Source organism: Mycteria americana, chromosome 5 (assembly GCF_035582795.1).
Source record: "Mycteria americana isolate JAX WOST 10 ecotype Jacksonville Zoo and Gardens chromosome 5, USCA_MyAme_1.0, whole genome shotgun sequence".
NCBI lineage: Eukaryota > Metazoa > Chordata > Aves > Ciconiiformes > Ciconiidae > Mycteria > Mycteria americana.
The window spans coordinates 63,944,351-63,963,511 of record NC_134369.1 but is presented as its reverse complement, the minus strand read 5'-3'; the positions used below and the strand labels follow the sequence as shown (position 1 = coordinate 63,963,511).

General features: G+C 44.0%; 1 protein-coding gene across 1 annotated transcript; it reads left to right on the top strand.

Annotated features, from left to right (window-relative positions):
* Nucleotides 1–1,663: 1,663 nt before the first annotated feature.
* TMEM179 (transmembrane protein 179) lies at nucleotides 1,664–12,642 on the top strand. Its single transcript, XM_075501560.1, has 4 exons — nucleotides 1,664–1,988; nucleotides 5,720–5,857; nucleotides 7,406–7,484; nucleotides 10,470–12,642. Exons 1-4 carry the CDS (start codon nucleotides 1,687–1,689, stop codon nucleotides 10,647–10,649), a joined length of 699 nt encoding a protein of 232 aa, XP_075357675.1. The 5' UTR covers nucleotides 1,664–1,686; the 3' UTR covers nucleotides 10,650–12,642.
* Nucleotides 12,643–19,161: the final 6,519 nt, after the last annotated feature.

Genomic DNA, 19,161 nt, shown 5'->3' with positions numbered 1-19,161 from the left:
TTTTGATGATCAGTTGGGTGAGGATCAGAAAAATGGCCTGACACATTTCATATATACTGACAAAAGTTTTTATTCAAGAAGCAGGATCTGCACAAAAAAATACTTTCCCTGTACAGACAGAGCAAGATTTCAAGATAATACGCATTACAAATGATTTACAATGAAGCTGAATTAATGTCTTCTCAGAGAATCCCCCCAGCACATGCCTCAGGACTGTACCTGTAACCTCTTAACAGCATAGAAAAATAATTGTTTTGTTGCCCAATGGAAACACAAGCCTGAAATCCCGTATGCAGTATATTTGGGGTCCCAGTCTCTCATCTGCTCCTCTAAACACTACCCAGAAAATGGCACAGCGCCTAAAATGAGCAGAAACAACCCTGGGATTAAGAAGTGATCCGAGACCTGCGGTTGATCTCAGACTGGATATGGTTAGGAAATTGGATTAGGAAATGACTTTACCTGGGACTGGACATGAATTGCAGTGTCTTGTGTTGGAAAGAGGATTCACATTTAGATGGAAAAATGAAATTGGGATTGAGGGGAAACTAATTTGGGGTCAGTTTAATTTAGATTTTTGTGCTGGGGGGGGGGGGGAACTGAGCACAAGTCACATTCCTCTCTCTGATGCCTTTTGCTTTCTTGCATCCTGGCCGTGCAGTTTTGGGCCCTACAGCTGAGGGGATGCTCTGATGTCTTTCCAAGAGTGGTGCGGGACAGGGGGTGGTCCCTGGCAGTGCAGAGCAGGGTGGACGCTCACCCCTGGGAATTGAGTGAGCGGCGACTGTCCCTGCCATGCACATACCATTGCTGTGCTGGTCCGTTCTCAGCTTGATGTCCAGCTGGAGCTTAGGGTTATTTTCTTCCACCCCTACTCCGTCTACCAGCCAGGGGACAACGCAGGTGATCCCAGCCCTGGGCAGCCCCTCACTGGCACCAGGACTCACAGAAGTTATGCTACTTCTGGTGAGCCCTTGCTGCCACTTACAATATCTTGTTGGGGGGTGACCAGCTGGGCTAGGAACAAAACCACTCGGTCTGCAGGTCCCGGGGTGGCTGTGCACCCTGTCCCTTATTGCCACCATCTGAGGTTAGTAGCCAGATTTTTAGAAACTGGGGCCAAAACTTGCTGGGATCCAGCAGCCAGGATGAAGCTTTTTTTTTTTTTTTTTTTTTTTTTTTTGCGTTGTAGGGGTGTGTGTCACGGCCACCAACACGGGTGACATCAGTGTCCTATGTCATTAGGGGGATACCCCACTGAGAGCCGGGGGTACCTAGCCCTGCTGTGGAGGCACGGACTGATTTAACCCCCTGGGCGCCAGGGTGTATCAGCGGCCAGATTTTCCCGAAGAAGAACGATGCCCCCCAACAGCTCTTCCTCTCCGCTCCCCCCGCAAGCCCTGAAGCCATCAGGAGGGGCAGCTCGGGCCGCCGGAGCGGCAGCAGCCGTGTCCGGGGGAGGCATTGCATTGCATTGCATTGCATTGCATTGCTTTGCATTGCACTGCGCATCCTCCCTCCCCACCCCCTACTGCTGCAGGCTTCCTCCCTTCATCCCTCCATCCTCTCCCCCCCCCCCCGCATCCCTCCCTCCCGCATCCTTCCCTCCTCCATCCCTCCCTCCCGCATCCTTCCCTCCTCCATCCCTCCCTCCTTCCCTCCCTCTGCCTGCGCAGAGCCGCGGACATGGCGCTCAGCAATTTCCTCTTCGCTCAGTGCATCTGCTACTTCCTGGCCTTCCTCTTCAGCTTCATCGTGGTGGTGCCGCTCTCCGAGAATGGCAACGACTTCCACGGCCGGTGCCTGCTCTTCACCGAGGGCATGTGGCTCAACGCCAACCTGACGGTGGAGAGGCAACGCTTCACTGTGCAGGAGTGGGGGCCTGAGGCCGCCTGCCGCTTCAGCATCTTCACCGGGCTCCTCTCCCTGCTGCTGGCCACAGTGCAGGCCTGGAGGACCCTCTTCTTCCTCTGCAAAGGGCACGAGGAGTAAGTATCCCTGGGGAGGGCAGGGGTGCCCATCCCTCCTGCAGGCTGGGGCAAGTGGGAGCGGCCTGGGGGTGAAGCATTGGGTTTTGCACCATCCAGATCATCCTGCTCCCTAGAGTGGTTTGGGGTGAGGCTGTGTATTGCCTGCGCCTGTCTGCACGCACACCACGTACACCCCCACCTGTGTCCAGAGCCCTCTCCAGAGGATGCTCCCCTGCAGGGGTTTGGGGTGAGGGGCCAGATTCACGGCTATGCGCCCGCTGCCCTTTAGCAGTCTGGGAGAAGTGTCCGGCCAGCTCAGCTGTGGTGGGCATGGAGGATGCTGGGGGCTGTGGGGCGATGCTGGAGGCTGGGGCTCACAGGTGCCTCCTAACCGTGGTCCCACTACATGTCCCTGCAGCGGGGAGCCTTCTCAGGAGGTACACCAGGTGCCTGAAAAACCTTGAAACAACACGGTTGTGCATGGGGGGGCAGGAGGGAGCAGGTGGTGGTCCCCCTCTATTTTTATCCTGCTTCTGTGGTGGACATGGCAACTATTGCAGAGAACAACTATTGCTTGGTTACGACACGAGAGCAACGCTGAGCGCTCCCTGCAGCAGCCGCAGGGCTGCACTGGCAGCCGGTTACTGTGCTCAGACAAACCAAGGGGCATCAGACCCCAGCAGGAATAGTGAGAGGCGTGGTGGTCCAGGCAGCAGCTCGGGAACACTGTGCTCTGTGCTTGGCTCTCCAGTGGCCTGTCCTGCCACCTTGGGTAGAGCCCCTGGCACAGGTAACCCAGCCTGTGGGTGCTATGGGGCCGGGGCCCTCCAAGTATCCAGCTGCACAGAGGTGGGAAGGCAGGAGCACGCACTGGTGGCTGGATAGACTAGGAAAGCCATTTTCCCATGGTTTAGGGACCATTCCAAGGGTAAATCACTCATGTCCAGGTCTATTTCGAGTGGAGGTTTCTTGGGTCAGTGGCTGTTATGCACACCTGGGCTTGTACAACACGCTGATATTGGTAATATTGGGGACTGGGTAGCAGTATTGTCTCTCTGGCTCTTTCTGACCACTCTCAAGCTGCCTGATACTAAAGCATGCTATAGCAAGTATAGATCAGAAACTTATTTCCGTATTAAAACTTACCTTACAAGATCTAAATATAACCATGGATTGCTTAATACATTTAAGTTCAGCTTCCTCAGGTGATCAGATACGTATAGAAGATTAGTTGAATCCAGATGCTTTTTTCAGTTTTGCAGTTCAGAACCAGTTAATTTTTGGAAGAAACCAGCAGTAAAAACCATGTAATAATGAAATTTGGATCACATGTTTGGCCTGCTTCCAAATGTGGCTATTTAGTTCAAAACTGTTGGGCAGGCCTCTGAAAGTTGTCCCTTTAGGATCACTGCTGCTGGGTCAGCTCTGGAATAAGTTGGCCTGACGAAGTCAAGGGTAGCACCCTCTTCATCCTAGCAAGGTGGCCAGTCTTCATGTGCAATGGCTTCAAATGATTGTTGTCAGATAGTTAGGACTACTAAAAATCCTTCTTAAGAGAGTCTCAGCACCCCTTGCCTCAGGGACAGACTGAGCTAGCGTTGCCTGCAGGAGTAGGAGAAGCAAGTGCTGGCTGCCAGCCATGCTCTGGGCCTGGCACTATTCAGCTCAGCTGAAAGGTAGAGGTACAACTCAGATACTTCACTACTAGGCTTGCAAACCAATATCTACTTTGAGTGTAAGCATTCGTCATTACAGGGCGTCCACTCAATCTGGAATGTGTAGCTTGAAATTCTGATCTAAGCAAAAAAATAAGTGAGGTAGAGAGCCAAATTAGCACAGTTCTCTACCAGGATGTCCTGGCCTGAGGAACGTCCAGTACATGGTGATGATTACTGCTTGCTCGGTGCAAATCAAGTGCAACACTCAGCCCTGCTTTGTCAGTGGAAGGTCCAATTCTGGACCTTGGCACCTCTTCTGTACTGCAGGGTAGGAAGTAGATGGATGACTAGAGGTCCCAGGATGGCGATGATCCACTGAATACTCCTGGGAACTGTTCCTTTTCTAGAGCTGTTACTTATTCTGGTGTTAACTCTGTTTTTATTCAGTGGACAGATCAAGTCTTTTCTGCCTCTCAGGCCAGCATACCATGCTAAGGTGCACCCAGTGGATATAGCTTTAGCGACACTTGGAATGAAATCTAGGCTAGGTGTGAAATCAGGGCAGGCAAAGTGAACATGCAAAGCCGTGGTGTGCTTGTACCAGCTCCCTCTGCTATAGGGGTGACCCCGGCACTCTGCAGAGGTGAGCTGATCTAGTCCACCCAGTCCAGTGAAGCCAAAGGATAAGAGTAGGATTCATCTCAACGTTCATCTAGAAGTCAGGTGTCCTGGCATCCAGATCCCACTACGGTCTGTAAGGGCACTTCTGGAAGGTGGTTTATTTCACTTCTTTTCTATCAGTGTTGGGATGGGATGACTGTCACTTTGGAGAGAGCCTAGACAGCCCCTCTAAAGCCATGTGAACCCAGAAACAAACATCCTAACCCCAGTCTTAATTGTTTCCTCATCTCATTTTAAAGAAGTCCTCCTGAGGTCACATGTATCTCACCATGTGTAACCTGTACAAATTAGGATTGACGAGCCCAGAACCTTCCCAGGATTCAAACACTGACTCAAAAAGCCTCTCGGCTTTTCATTTAATGAGCCACCAGGGAAAAGAAATGACTGGTTTTTTTGTTCTCTGGGTGAGTAGACTCCTTCTATCCTCAGCATAATGAGAATGGCACTGGTGGGAAATTAATCATATTCATCCTTACCATCCTTATTCATCCTAGCTTGAATAGGATGACCTGCCTCCTGGAGTTGCCAGTCTTTCTCCAACCTAGAGTAGATGTCCAGTTTTTCGACAATGAGACTTTCCAAGTGCCACCTAGAGCAGTTTCAAGTAATGAAGGACTTGGTCTGATGAATGAGAAAAGGATTAGAATGTTTTCACTAACTAGAATTAAGGGGGAGAGTTAAGCAGCAAGGTTGGAAGATGAGTAAACAAGTCCTTGGCCTTATGGGACCACTGTAAGCATCCCACCCCCTACCACTCCAAACACAGCAGGTGCCTAGGGCTGGCCCTGTTTGGGCAGACTTAACGGGGCTGAAGTAAATTGACATCCAGCTGGCAGAAATAACATACTGACACCAAAGCCAGAGAAGTCCCAGGAGAAGCTGGCCTGCTCTGCAAATTGCCCATAAAACTGAGATTCGTGTCCTATGATGGCAGTACCTTGTGTTACATTGCTTAAAATGATTATAGCTATCAGTACTGTGTTGTTTTATGTTTAGTTTCTCTCTCCTAGGCAATTTTTGTCCCAATTATCACTTTAGTCATGAAATAATTTTAGCTCCAGTTAGTATATAATTTGAGCTAATGACATTTATTTTAACAATGGTGATTTTCATCATTACAGCTAATGAAAGCCACGCTGTATATGAACAATCGCCACTTAGTATTTATGATTTAAAGCCCCTTCCTCTTATGGTGAAAAAAAAATCAAAATCAAAAGCACTTACAAATGAAGGTAATGTGACTCAAAATCATAATCCATAGTTTTTCAATGTATTAGGTGTTCTTAATTAAAGCAGATGTGTTTCAAATGGAAACTGATATCTTTGTGCCCAGTGTATGCTGCTTAGAGAGACTGCTGATGTTGTGTTTCAGCTGTTTATGAGTTACATTTTTCTTCCTTTTTATTGCAGCTCTTTCTTTTATGCCTTCCTGAATCTGCTGATCAGCGTCTTTGTGGTGTTTATCACATTTATTGCTAGCACTATAGTGAGTGTAGGATTTAACATGTGGTGTGATGCAATTACCGAAAAAGGAAGCATGCCAAATAGGTTAGTATTGAAGAATACATTTTCTTCCTTTTTTTTTCATATATGCACAAATGAACAGTGGTGTTACAAACTGTAGTTATTACATGCAAGGTGAGCAAGGGGGAGAAGGCATCTGTAATGTGGAAATCCAGATTTTTTTTCATCTGGAACAAAAAAAGCAGATCAAACTTTTTTTTGCATTTAGTTCCCCACAAAGAAAAGTACGGTTTCCGTAGCGTTTCATGGTCTCTTTAAGAGTCGCGATCATATGCAAAAGAAATCCATTAGTTTAAAAATTCTCATTTCCAAAGGACAGCTAGATTTGGAAATGCTGTAAGAATGGGGAGAGTGTGGTCTTGTGAGCAGGGCAGGGGACTGGGAGTCAGGGCTCCTGGCTTGCTGTCCTGGCTCTGCCACTGACCCACTGTGTGACAGTGGGCAAGTCACTCATCCTGCCTGTGCCACAACACACCATCATCCAAAAATTGGTATAAAGATGCTGGCCTTATAGTGGTGCTATGGACGCCCCTAGAGCCGAAGAATGGAAAGTACTCTATAAGTGCAAAGTACAGATGGTTGATACTTTCTTACAGTGCACAAAATGTACAGATCCTAAAGCGGTCTACTGTATCCCACGATGCTTATGCTCCTTATAGGAAACATGATAAGTTGAGGTAGATTTTTTCCTGTCAAACAAATAACAATGACGAGAGAAGAAAAGGTGACATTTTATGTCATATGATATTGAATAAATGTACTATTTAAAGCATACATTTATGTTGCACATTGTCATATGTTGTAAAATGCCATAGTAAATGTTCTGTTTAGGGCTGCAACGATTAATCGAATTATTCGAATATTCGGTTAAAAGTTCTATTACAAAAAATGTCTAATCGAATATTCGGATAAGAACCCAAGATGACCGACAGCACTGAAAAGGAGAGAGAAGAGGCTGCAGAAATCAACCAAGAGATAGAAAGACAACCTCAAAATCCTGGGATTTTTTCACACCAGTAAAAGTCCAAGTTATTTGTAAAATCTGTAGGCAGCCTCTATCTTACCATCAGAGTACCGTCTCCTTGCTGGAGCATCCGAAACAAAAACACCCACACAATCCCTTCTTCTGAGGCTTTTCCTGATGAAGTCAAAAGGTAATGGAGGCTCATACACTTTGTTTCATTGAGGGGTGAAGCAACCAGCCTGGGGTGATGCCAGTTGCATATATGTGGGAGGCTCAGGGGTAGGGGGAGAAGAGGGTTTTAAGTATACTGTTTTCATAATAACTATTACAGTTCCACTTATGGAAGATTGGTGTTATCACTTACATAATTATACATTGTTTTTTTTAAAAGAAAGTAATTACGTGCCTCTTTTAGCCTAGTCTTAGAGAAGATTGGCAAGCAACCTTGTTACTGCAATAACTTAAATATCTTTTGATAGAACATGCCGTTGTGACTGTTTGAAACACATTTAAGATGTTGCTTCATTTTATGTTTGGTTGCTTTATGTTATGTTTGGAGTCTCTGAAATAATTTTCTTTTTTCCCCTCCAAATGCCTTCCTTGGGTAGCTGTGAAGAGTTACAGGATATAGATCTTGAACTGAACTTAGAAAACTCTGCTTTCTACGACCAGTTTGCTATTGCACAGGTAGGTCGGACTAGGTCATGGTTCTAGTTCAGTTCATTTACCATTCGCTCCTTGATCTGGGATTGCTGGAGCTGAACTACTCTGAAATCAATGGGAATGTTTCCACTGACTTCAGCAAGTGCTGAATCAGGATGATAGTGACAGGCACATTTGCATTTTAAATTCAAAACAGGTAGTTTTGAATGTGGACATGTCAAAACCTGACTCTGCCACCGATCCTGTTACTCGTGATGGAAAATTTATTGTTTCTACAAAGGATGAGCTCTGCAAATGCTGCAACACTCTGGTGTCCCGGTGCTCTTCATTGCTGTTCAGAATAATGTCTGACCTGCACCAGATCACGGGGATATTAGTTTTGCCTTCCATGAGTTTGTCTGAGATTGCCTGAGCCCATATAAATATCAGACCATTGAAAATAATGAAAGATTGCTGTCATTTAGATAGGGCTGTTTTCTGATTAATCTTTGAGAATTAGACCTTCAAGGCTGTCAGACCTTTCTATTGAATGTGCTAGCTCTAAGTCAACACTCAAAGTCAGTGAACGCTGGGACTTGAGCACCTGCGCATGTGAGCACCTACTAGTTCTGCAAGGAGGATAGCCCCATCCATGCGGGGCTGCATCCATACGCATGCTTCTTATGTTGTCCTGCATGGGAAGAGGTATTAGCTTGCCTGGGGCACTCCTTGAAGGTACCTGTGCCTCTTGGACACAGGCTAGTTTTGTGTCTTCGTTGCCAGCACTGACATCTAGACACCCAGCTCAGTCATACCTGCATGTAGGATAGAAATATGTCATAAAAGTGACCCCTTTATATCATGCTAGCCCAAGGCCAGGCTGTATTTTGTAGCAGAATTTGCCATTAACTCCTAATATGCCAGCTAGTGAGAGGGTAGCAGAAGTAAACCTGTTATCTGTCTATAACTTTGAGTTCATGGGAACTAAATGTCCCTGTCCACTCTGTGATCTCAGGATGGACAGTTTGTAATCTACATGCAGGACAAGGCATTTCTCTGACAGGGAGCCATGCGGGGAAAGTCAAGGTCCATGCACATAGCACTTCAGTTGAAGGGAAGTTAACACATCACAGCATAGAAGGATCAGCCCAAGCCATTGGATGCGGCTCCCCACACCAATCCACATCCCTCCAGATGTTCCTGGGTAGAGCTAGCCTGCAAAGTGCGGCCTCCAAGCTCTGCAAACACCTAAGTATGAGGAGCCTGGGAGCATAACAGCTCCAGGGGAACATTGTTTGGCTTCAAAAGCTGAACCTGGTAGTGTCAAAGTGAATCCTGATTGTGACTGTTTAAAGAAAGGATCAAGCAGGGAACAAAATCCTGCATCATTTTCTTCTGATATCCGGGGTGTAGTAAGCAGAGTTGGACGAAGGCATGGGAATGGGTCTGTCTATGGAGGGCAAATAAGTTTCTTTGAAACAGTAGAAAGAAAAACCAGAGAATAGACTAGATTTACCAGCTGAAGCAAACATTTCCTTAGAAGTGCAATAATTTCTTACAGTAAGCTTTACTTAGAAGCAGTGGTCTGAATGGAGATATCAAGATTGCCGACAGTTTAAGAATTACAAACGGGATCTGGATAAAATCTACAAGGGAAGAACAGGCAGCTTGCTTAAAGCTTTGGATATTTGGCACGTGTATATGTGTGTGTACAAACACACAGACACACGTACAGACCCTGTCTCTGTCCACTTTTCTCCACTGAGATGCTTCCGACACATCAGAATGACTCTGGGAGTTTCACTGAATTTGGCTAAATCCATGTAGATTCTTTCATATCAAATATGATGAGAAGACCACAGCAGTAGCAGATATATGAATGCCTTTAAGATAATATTTCATTAAAGTGCTTAAGAAATGAATGCAAAGCTTCCAATTCTTTAGATACAGTCATATAAATCCAAATTAATATCTCTTATTTCCAAGGTTTGTAGAATAGCTAAAAAATAGTCTTTACTGGTGAACTGAGATAATTGTAAGTATGGGCAGAAATACTTAAGAGAATTTCCAAAGTGCATAAGATATATAGGAACGTAAACTCCCTTTAAAAAATAGTAGTCCTTGCTTATCTAAATTGGCTATTAGAGTAAACAGCTGTATTACTGTCTGGAAGTGTTTAAATTGTTGTATTTTTTTAATTAAAAATGCAGTACGTCAAAACTGAAATACAGGGATTCAATTAATGTTTCTTTGCTAAAGGCATCCTAGAATTAAAATGGAACTTTTGCCAGAAAGCCTTACTACAAATGAGCCTCCTCTCAGGCAGGGAGGCCAACATTCAAGTATCTGTACCAATGAAAGTGTAATTATTTCTACGAAGTTAAGCAACAGAGACTGACAAGTTAGTGGTGGAACCTATTGCAGGTCTGAGGCTTTAAGCCCCGGTATCTCATGCGAGGTATAAATGAGCCACCAGGAACTTGGATGGACTGGAGTGGGTTTCTCTTGCTGTCTGAGTTCATGCTAATGTGAACCAGTTACCCCAGAGTGGAACAGTTCAATTGGTAAGATTTTCTCAACAATATTTTGAATAGAAATATCTTAAAATTTATACTTCTCCAGGGGTAGTGGGAGGCCTTAAGGACTTGGGAGGAAAGTTTTGGAAAATGTTTTAAAACATAGTGCAGTTCTAAAGTAACAAAAGTGAAATAATCCCAGGAATTTTGGGCCGCCCAGAATGTCAGATACAGGAAGTTCAATGGATGCACCTGGACTATACAGATTTCTTTTTTTCATTATTGTACTTAGTGCATTTTTTGCTTCAGTTTTTCTAGTACATAAAGAGTTTTTCCTTTTAAGCTAGGAATAACTTGACAGAGTTGAGGAACACTGAGGCCAGGACTTCAGTGGGTGTGACTTGGCATTACTCCATGGGTTTTGGTTCAGCTGAGATTTTGATATTCACCTGGACAGTTGACTTTGTTTTTATAATACAGTACTGATCTCTTTATCATGTCTCTTCTTCTCTAGTTTGGCCTCTGGGCTGCCTGGCTGACTTGGCTGGGAATTACCATTCTGGCTTTCCTGAAGGTTTATCACAACTACAGACAGGAGGACCTGCTAGATAGCCTGATCCATGAGAAGGAGCTGTTGCTAGGAAGATCCTCTTCAAGAACCTCTTTGCAAGACGAGAAAAGTGGCATGATCTAAAGTTAAGCCAATTTCCAGGGCAGGATCTAGATTTTATTATTCAGTAGTGTGAGCTGAAATTGAGTCAGGGTATTGAGTGTGTGAGATATTTTCTTTCCTGAAAGGAGATGTACTTGTGAATCACCCGCTTCCTCCATGAGAAATTGTTGGCAGAAATACTTATATTAGGATACAGAGAATGAACGGCCCCATGTGCCATTGGCACAGCAAACTTTCTGTCCTGTGCAGGCACAATCTAACCTGCTCTTGCTAGCAGAGCTCCTGTGTGCTATCACTGGCTTTCGGGGAAGGGGCCATTTTTGAGGACTGTGCTGGCAAGACCAGGCTACAGAGTCTAGGCTATTTCTTCAAATTATTCTGCAACAACAGTTGTAACTGGGGCTGTGTCCAGTCCCTCTTGTCTCCCTCTCCTCCCTTTTGCCAGTAAAGCTGCCCCTATTCTCACTTTAATCTGGGTAATTGCAGCTCTGGTCCAGGTACGGACTCTTGCGGTCTCTGCTTTTGCTATGGTGCGGAGACAGTGCTGACAAACCTGTTGCTCCTGCTCTGATTTTGAGTTCCTTTAGAACATACAGACCTGTGTTCCAGACTTGATATTTAATATTGGACAGTGTTAATGAATTTCATGAAACCACAGTTTCATGTATTATTACGGTATCTGTCAAAAACTGTCTATCATTTGGAAGGGTGGTGGAGAATTTTTGTGGTTTTGTTTCTTCTTAGATTTTGGCATGACCAACATTTATTATGACTCCTGAAGTATAGTGTAGCTAGGAATTGCTGAAGCTTGCATACTAAGAAATTACGCTGAATAGATAGTATTAATGCTTGTGCATTTATAAATGTAACTTGGTCCCTAACATTGCATACTATTCAGTTTTTAGTATTAGAATTTACTTGTGATATTTATTTCATATAGAGTATGCAAAATTACTGTAAACATTTGCATTGTAGGTATCTCTATATATCTATAAACATAACAAGGAGCTCGAACAGCTGAGTTGTTTTATAGGTAGTTCAGTGTTGAATGGGTCCGTTGTCCCCAGTCACAGGCAGGAGTTCCAGGGCTGATGAATTTTGCTGTGAAAAGGGAGAAGAACTGTTATTTTCAGAAAGCTCACTAGTGACTTTGTTGTTGCATTCAGTTTTGCTTGGCCAGTGCTTCAATAAATAAGGTGAATGTAGAGTAGTAGATCCAATGATTAAGGAGAGTCACTCCGATGAGTCTGGAATTTGCATGGCAGAGAAGTAAAGTTGTACTACAACTAGGCAGCTGTCCCTGGGTACACATTGCACAGAAGACCCCGATTCAGCAGAAAACTTAAGAAAGCAGTTAAGTTTAGGTGGAAGAAGAATTTTTGTGCGTACACAGACACTGCCTGTGGCATCTGTTTTTGAGTTGAGACTCAAATTATTGCAACACGAGTGCAACCCATGCATATCTATATTGCCTGGTAAATGAGAAGGTTGGGGTGAGAAGACAGCAGGCTTCTACCCCATCAGAGCTCAAGCCTGAGGCTAGCACAACCATATAGATTTACTGTTGTCTTCTGGGGACTATCTGGTGCTTGAAGTTAAGTACCCGCTTAAGCATTTGGTTAAAACAGAACTTGAAGTCATAACAAATCCCTGAATTTGTAAGCATTTAGGGCATAAAATCTAACATTACATTTAACAGCCAAATTGTTCTCATAGGTCTAGGGAAAAAAACCCCCCATGGGCTGTAAGCAGTGAGCTTTGTGAACATTGCTTATAGCCCCAGCTGGCCACAGCTGTCTGTAGAGAGATCTTGTTTTTCGGCATGATTTCTGCCCACAAGGGAATGCAATTCCTTCGAAAGCTTACAGCGGAGGCTTTTTTGTAGTTGTGAATTGACATCAGAGCAGGAGTTCCTGAAGAGGGAATCAGAGATCAAGTTAATAGCAATTTAAAATTCAGAGATCAGGACTGTTGGAGTGCCTTTTTTTATTCATTTGGTCTAATAAGAGATACATTCTTGCAGGTACCTAAGCCCTTTGCCAGGGCATGGCTTTCCCCTTCATACCCTGAAGAAGAGCTTGGGTCCTGAAAGTTAGCCTGTTTCCTATGTTTCCCCAGTTGTTTCTCCAACTGTAAAAGACACTACTTCTCCTTCCAGTCTCACTCTGAATTTAAGATTCAGCAATGATGTCTCTTCCCACAAAGTACTTTACTTTGGTGCATGCCTTACTCCTCATGTGGAACCATGCTGCTGCTTTCTATAATGTATTTTTTGTATGTGTCGAATCAGGCTTAGGCTGAAGTAACGTGTGGGTTGGGACCAATGTTCCTGGTCTTGCCTGGGGATTTGAAGAACCAGGAGGCAGAAGACAGCAAGTGTCTCCTCCTCACCCTTGCTCTGAGATACCAGGGCTCAAGCCTTGTCTCTGGTTCTGAGGAGGAAGACGATGCTGCTCATCGGTGAGGTTGTCCAGAGCTCCTGCTCTCTTCTACCTCTCTTTTCTTCTGTCTCGGGGTCTTTTCCTCCTTTCCACTTCCATGAGAAGCAGCAAACACTGGTCCTGGGGTTTCTACTCTTGTTTACTTTTGTGGTTAGCATTTTCAGTAGCATTTGTCACCCTGACACTATCTCCCTGACACTATCTTCATTGTTCTGCAGCTCAGTAGACAAAAAGTGGGATCTTCAAAGCACCTGGGGCAGCCAGGATCCCTCCTTGAAGTAAAAGTCAATAGGAATAAAACACCTCACTTCAGACTTTGGAAAGTCCAGCCCAACACAAGTATATGTACAGACTCACCCGTTAACTTTGGCTTCAAAGCTTAGCCTCTCTAATTCATTTACCTGGGTGAATTCTTTTAACCCCAGTTGCATTTCTGTGCCCATGAATGCAAACATCTTGGCTGTTGGAGTTGGCATGTAAACTGAAAAGAGGCTGAGGCTCTTCTTTGAGTCCCACATGCATCCCAGTCTCTTTTCCCCAGCTTCCCTCACTTGACCAAGTGGGGTGAGGCTGGCATGCAGCTTGCAAGCATCAGTGATGCTTAAAAGCAAAACTGGTTTTGAAGGAAGCCCCTGGGCTGGTGAGAAGGCAGAGCATGTAGTGAGAAGCTCTTGGGCTGACTCGAGGGGAGGGAGGGTACTGTGCAAGGCCCAGTTATTGGACCCGCTTGGGCGTTTTGTTTGCATTTCTCTTTCTGCAACCTCTTCTCCTAAAGCTTGCACGCTCAGACCAACCTGGTGATGCCAAGCTGAAAATGTGTTAGAACAGCAGTATTATTTGTACACATACGTACATACACACCTATTCTCTCTCTCACGTCTCTCTTTTGCACATTTCTGACCTCTGCTTTTAGTCATCCATTGCCAAGCAGCGCAGAGTGTGGCTGCAGTAGGAGTTTCTCTGAGTCAAATGTTGCATTCTGTGATATTTCAATGCATTCTTTAATTTGCCATCTCCAAAAGCAGGCCTCTGGGAACACTCTGGCAAGAGGTGTATTCGAAGAACTAGAACCCTGTGTGGTATTTATACTTGTATTTATTTATTGTCACACGGTGAAAGGGGAAAAAGCTTTGTGGCCTTTGCCAGGTAGCCCCTCCTGCTGCTGACCATCGCAAAGCTGTGAGCCATTCTGGTGGAGAATGTGGGATGCAGTTGTTTAGTCACCGTGTTCCCTGTGATGCTAAAACCACAGTCAAAAGGTCTTTGTTTTGGCCTGCGAAAATTGCTAGTACCGCAGGGAGAGCCTTACTTGGTTGAATCCAACTCGATGCTGCTTTCTGAGGCACCTGGGTGTTGCCACACAATTATTCTGTTATATTGAATAGATTTCCCACATCCTGGCTACCATCTGTGGTTAATTTCCCTGCCAATTCCCTGCCAGCAGTCCACATTGGGTTAGAAAAATCTGAGCTAACAAGTGTTGTCTGAGCTTTTAGATCAATGCTGTTTATTATTATTTTTATATTGGAGAAACAATTGAAGCCATTTTTTTGAATACAATTTTCTCATGAGGGCACAAATGCTCATAACTTCTTATCCCACTAATTCATGAGGCATCTTTCAGCTGTGAACTTTCAACAGGAATCGCAAAAATAAGAGCATAATGATTTACTTTAAAAACTGAAGGAAACATGCATGCTATGGCAATATTTCTATGGTCCCTTGGAAAACTGGTTGTTATAATAAACAGTGATGGATGCTTGAGTACACAGACTTTGTCATGAAAGCATTCAGTGTCAGGGAGGTGGTGTATGTGTGTATGCACAACGTACACAGATACATGCCAGAAATAATTCCACTGCTCTTCTGTGATATGGATATAGGCTCTTCTCTTAACAGGCAGCTTAGGTTAGAGTAGTTGTTAGGTTGCCTTAACTTTCTACACTGCCTTTTTCTTACTTAGTATTAGGATCTGTGCAATGATACATAGGTTATGATACCCAGAGTTGGATGTGGATGTGATGTGAGCAGAGTAGGAAAGCATTGACCAGTGCAGAACCTCCAAAGGGCTAAGATGGGTTTCTAATGGGGGGTTGCAGATATTTTAACTCCTCCCCTATCGCTGGATAATGTCCTGATGGTAGTTGTATTAGTCTTGTTAGGAACAGAGAGTCACATTTCCCTTCAAGGCCTTCCCTCACCAACATGAAACAGTGTTGATTTAACCTACGTAGTATTCAGGATGGAAGCAGAGCTGCAAGGAACAGGAGCACACACTTTACAGTTATATTGCATGAGCAAGGGGTACTTTTCCCCTAATTCAGGAATTCTGCACCAGGGAATCCTAAATGACCAGTGACCCTGGCATGAACATGGTCCTGTTATTAATTCATTTAAAATACAGACTTGCAGGTGACAAACAGAACATATTTTGATAGGAGTGTCAATCCTTTGGTTGCCAAACCATACTCTTCTGCAACACAGTACAATATTCTGGCTGAAAGCAGCCAGCGTGTCTTTTTGTAAACAGTCATGTATTTGCTCTTAGAAAAGTTAAGGTGACAAAGGGGAAAAAAGGTGTATTTATAATACAGTTATTTAGTAGCTGGAGTTTAGATGGGAGAATTCATTGGAAAACTTACTGTCTTAATGGTTGAAAAAAATCAAGCAGATCTTTGGTGTAGCAAGTTAGTGTGTAGTTCTTGAGGGACAGAAGGGCTAAGCTGACTTATGGTGTCCGAGAATCTAACCAATATAACCCTCCGTATTTAAAATAACCTCAAAACTCACCTTAAGAAAACATGTGCACTTGCCCTGCTTCTTCTGAATCCCCAATGTAAATAGCAGGTTAGAATGCCCTAGGCTGTGTTATTCTCTGAAATGGAGGGCTAAACTGGACAAACTGATTCCTGGTTTGAGGGCTTTGGGGTTTCTTGGTGCAATGGCTGTTGCATGTGAAATGCATGACTGGTTGAGAGAGGACACTCGGGATTCCCCTGGACACCTCATTTCACGCTCTCATCAGTGTGATACAAAGCCATGCTTCACCTTCATTTCTCCTTTGTTGCATATTGGCCCAATCTCAATTGTTTGCACCTCACGCAGCTTGGTTGGAGACCATCTCCTGATGGGGGACGTGCATAGGAGTCTCTTCAGGCTGATCGGGGTGTAGAACGCGGGGTCCCCTTGCTAGGGAAGTGTGAGCCACAGGCCATTGTATAGGCTTTATGTCGGAAACAGGGTTTCTGCACAACCTCAGATCACACATCGATCTACATGATGGGTCTCAGAAAATGCAATATCAAATGTGCAGATTCAGAATGGGTGCCAGCTGCAAAATGTTCAGTGCAAGAAAGTACGTGCAAACCTGGTGTTTGGGTGAATGTAGCTTTTACCATATCCCTTCTCCAAAGCCCCCCACCTCAAACATATTGCATGTAAAATCACTTTTACTATTTAAATGATAAATTTAACAAAAATCCAGAAAATCATTCATACTGGCAAGACTTACAGTACTTTGTGACAAGCAAATCTGGATTTTGACAAAACTTTTGTCTTCTAAATCAATGGCCTGGGTGTGAACATCCTTGAGCTAATGGGAATCCTGTCTGTATCCAGATCCTAAATTTGTGCCTCAGACCATTTCCTTTGCTGATGGAAATATCCCATTTTTATCTCTTAGAATGTTTGCTTTGGAGACCACGAATATCCTTTCCTTATGCTTAGGCAATCTGGAAAGAGAGGCAGGTTTTGCCTGGCTAGTTTCCATACCTGCATGCAGGGAGAAAACGCTCATACAGGTTCATGAGCAGTGCAATTGTTTTAGAATTATTTCTGTTCATGGTCTTAATGCCTTGAAGTGTATGTTTCTATTTTTGTCCTCCATAAGAAAGAGGAAACTTAACCTGAGCTGTATTTTAATATGCACAAATACACATATAAGATATTTTTGATTTTTTTTTTGAAGTGACAAAATTCCACTCAATAATTTATGAATCTAACAACTGCATAGAAGACAGCACTTTGATGTACTCCTGATATAGAAGGGGAAAACACAACTGCACTCTTTCAGAAAACTTAACATTTGTTTCTGAGAGGTTAGACAGCAATTTACTTAATATATAGCAAGTACTGCTTATTTCAGTGCAGGCATGTAATTGATAGCATCTTTCCATTCGGTTGTTGGGAAGAGTATTTACATAGCAATGCTTTCTCTTTAGTTTCTTTTGTCCATGCCAAAGAGTGCAATTGACCTGCTATCGCAAACATAGATTAATGTGAATGTATTCACCTGAGTGCTTAAACTTTTCTACCTCTCATAGCTGCTATAACTGCTTGAACTGTTATTGCACACGATAGTCAAAAGAACTGAATCCATGTGAGAGTCTAAATCCTATTTTCATAGGTAGCTAAAAGATTTAGGATTTAACTCTTATTAGCTTCCTGTCAGATTCTTGTTCCTAAAAAATGGGCACAGGCATCCAAGAAAAGCTGTGAATAGCCCTTTTGGTTGGTCAAATAACACTTTTTTTTCCTCTCTTTTTTTTCCTCACTAAAACAAAAAGCCAGCAACTGTGATTTGTTAGACGTGGAAGGTTATATGTTACCTGAAAACCTGCATTTCACAAGGGTGGCAGAAAGCAATGAGCTACTTGTTAAAATGCCTGTAATGGTCTTTCCCTAGCCCTCCCTGCCGGCAGGTAACTTTGAGGCACGGGTTTAATCTCCCCCTCTGCCTTGGGAGGCACAAGCCTCCATCTGCATGGCAAATGCTTCCGCCATGGTGTTATCCTGGATCCCCCTCAAATCCTCCTGCTGGAGCTTTTCTACATGGCTTGAAATTCCTAAATAACAATGTTTTAACCTGGTGGTTCTGGTGTTTATCAAGGAGACAAAGTACTTGGTAGGAAGAGCTGATCACTGAAATAGCTTGAATTACTTGTATATGGTGGAAACCCAATTTGAGAAGTTTTTGTTCCCCCTTTCCGCTTGACTATGTTGTAAAGTGAGGGTTGAGACAACTTGCCAGGAGGTGGGAATGAAGAGTCATCGTTGCTGTTGACCTCTTGGGTGATTTCTCACACAAATGAGTAAACAATTGTGTGACAAAACTGCTCTTTACCTACTCCTTATTTTCCCCTCATTTCCCCCCAGATTTGGGCAAGTTTGACTCCAGTTTGTATATAGATTCTGAAGAGTATTTATGAATGTGAGAAAAATTGCAGATCCTATGGCAAACTTTACCTTTTGTCAAAAAAATAAGAAAAAGAGCGGCAGATTTTCCCTGTTCTCACTTGGGCTCTCTGGGGTATGACGTCAAACCCTTCCTTTTACATAAGCCAGGCCTCATTCAAGTGACATGTTGCTCTAGGAGGTTCCCAAGGCTGGTGCCAGCAGTCCCTCAAGGAACCTGGTGGAGTTAGATGGGTGTTATGTTAAACCACAGATTTTAAGGCGGGGAAATGTTTGAAAATCATCTGTCACAGTATCCCACATAACACAGTCCAGAGCTCTTCCCCCACTCGCTCCTGCAGCAGAGGGAGTTACTGGTCCCTGTTAACACTGTGAAGTCCAAGGGTTTGTGTCTGAAATAGACCACATCTTCCTGCAACACACTGCGTCTTGACTTAATCAGTTAACCCTTTCCATTTCTAGGCTGCTGCAACAGTTTTAACGGTCATTGCTAAATCAGTGTTCAACGTTTGACTTCAAAAGGTGCTAACAGTCTCCTTATTAAACCACAGTCTTCCAGAGTTGCAAGCAGTCTTTTTGCTAAACGATGCCGAGAAGCTCCGTGCTGAACAGCATCCTCACAGGCCGAGGACCACTGCATTGGGGTCCACAGCCAGTGCAGACTGGTGGCACGAGAGCAATTCTAGTCAAATACTCTCTGAATAAAACTATTGCTATTTGTCAGCCTAAGCTACACAATTAAGAAATCAATATCTTGTGATCTGAAGTATACTCCTAAGAGGTTTTTGAAGGTTTATAAACAAAACAAAACAACAACAACAATCAACAGTTCTGCTGACGTCTCCTTCCCCTGGATCCTTTCATCTCCAAAAACATTCCTGCAAACTTCACAGAGGGTT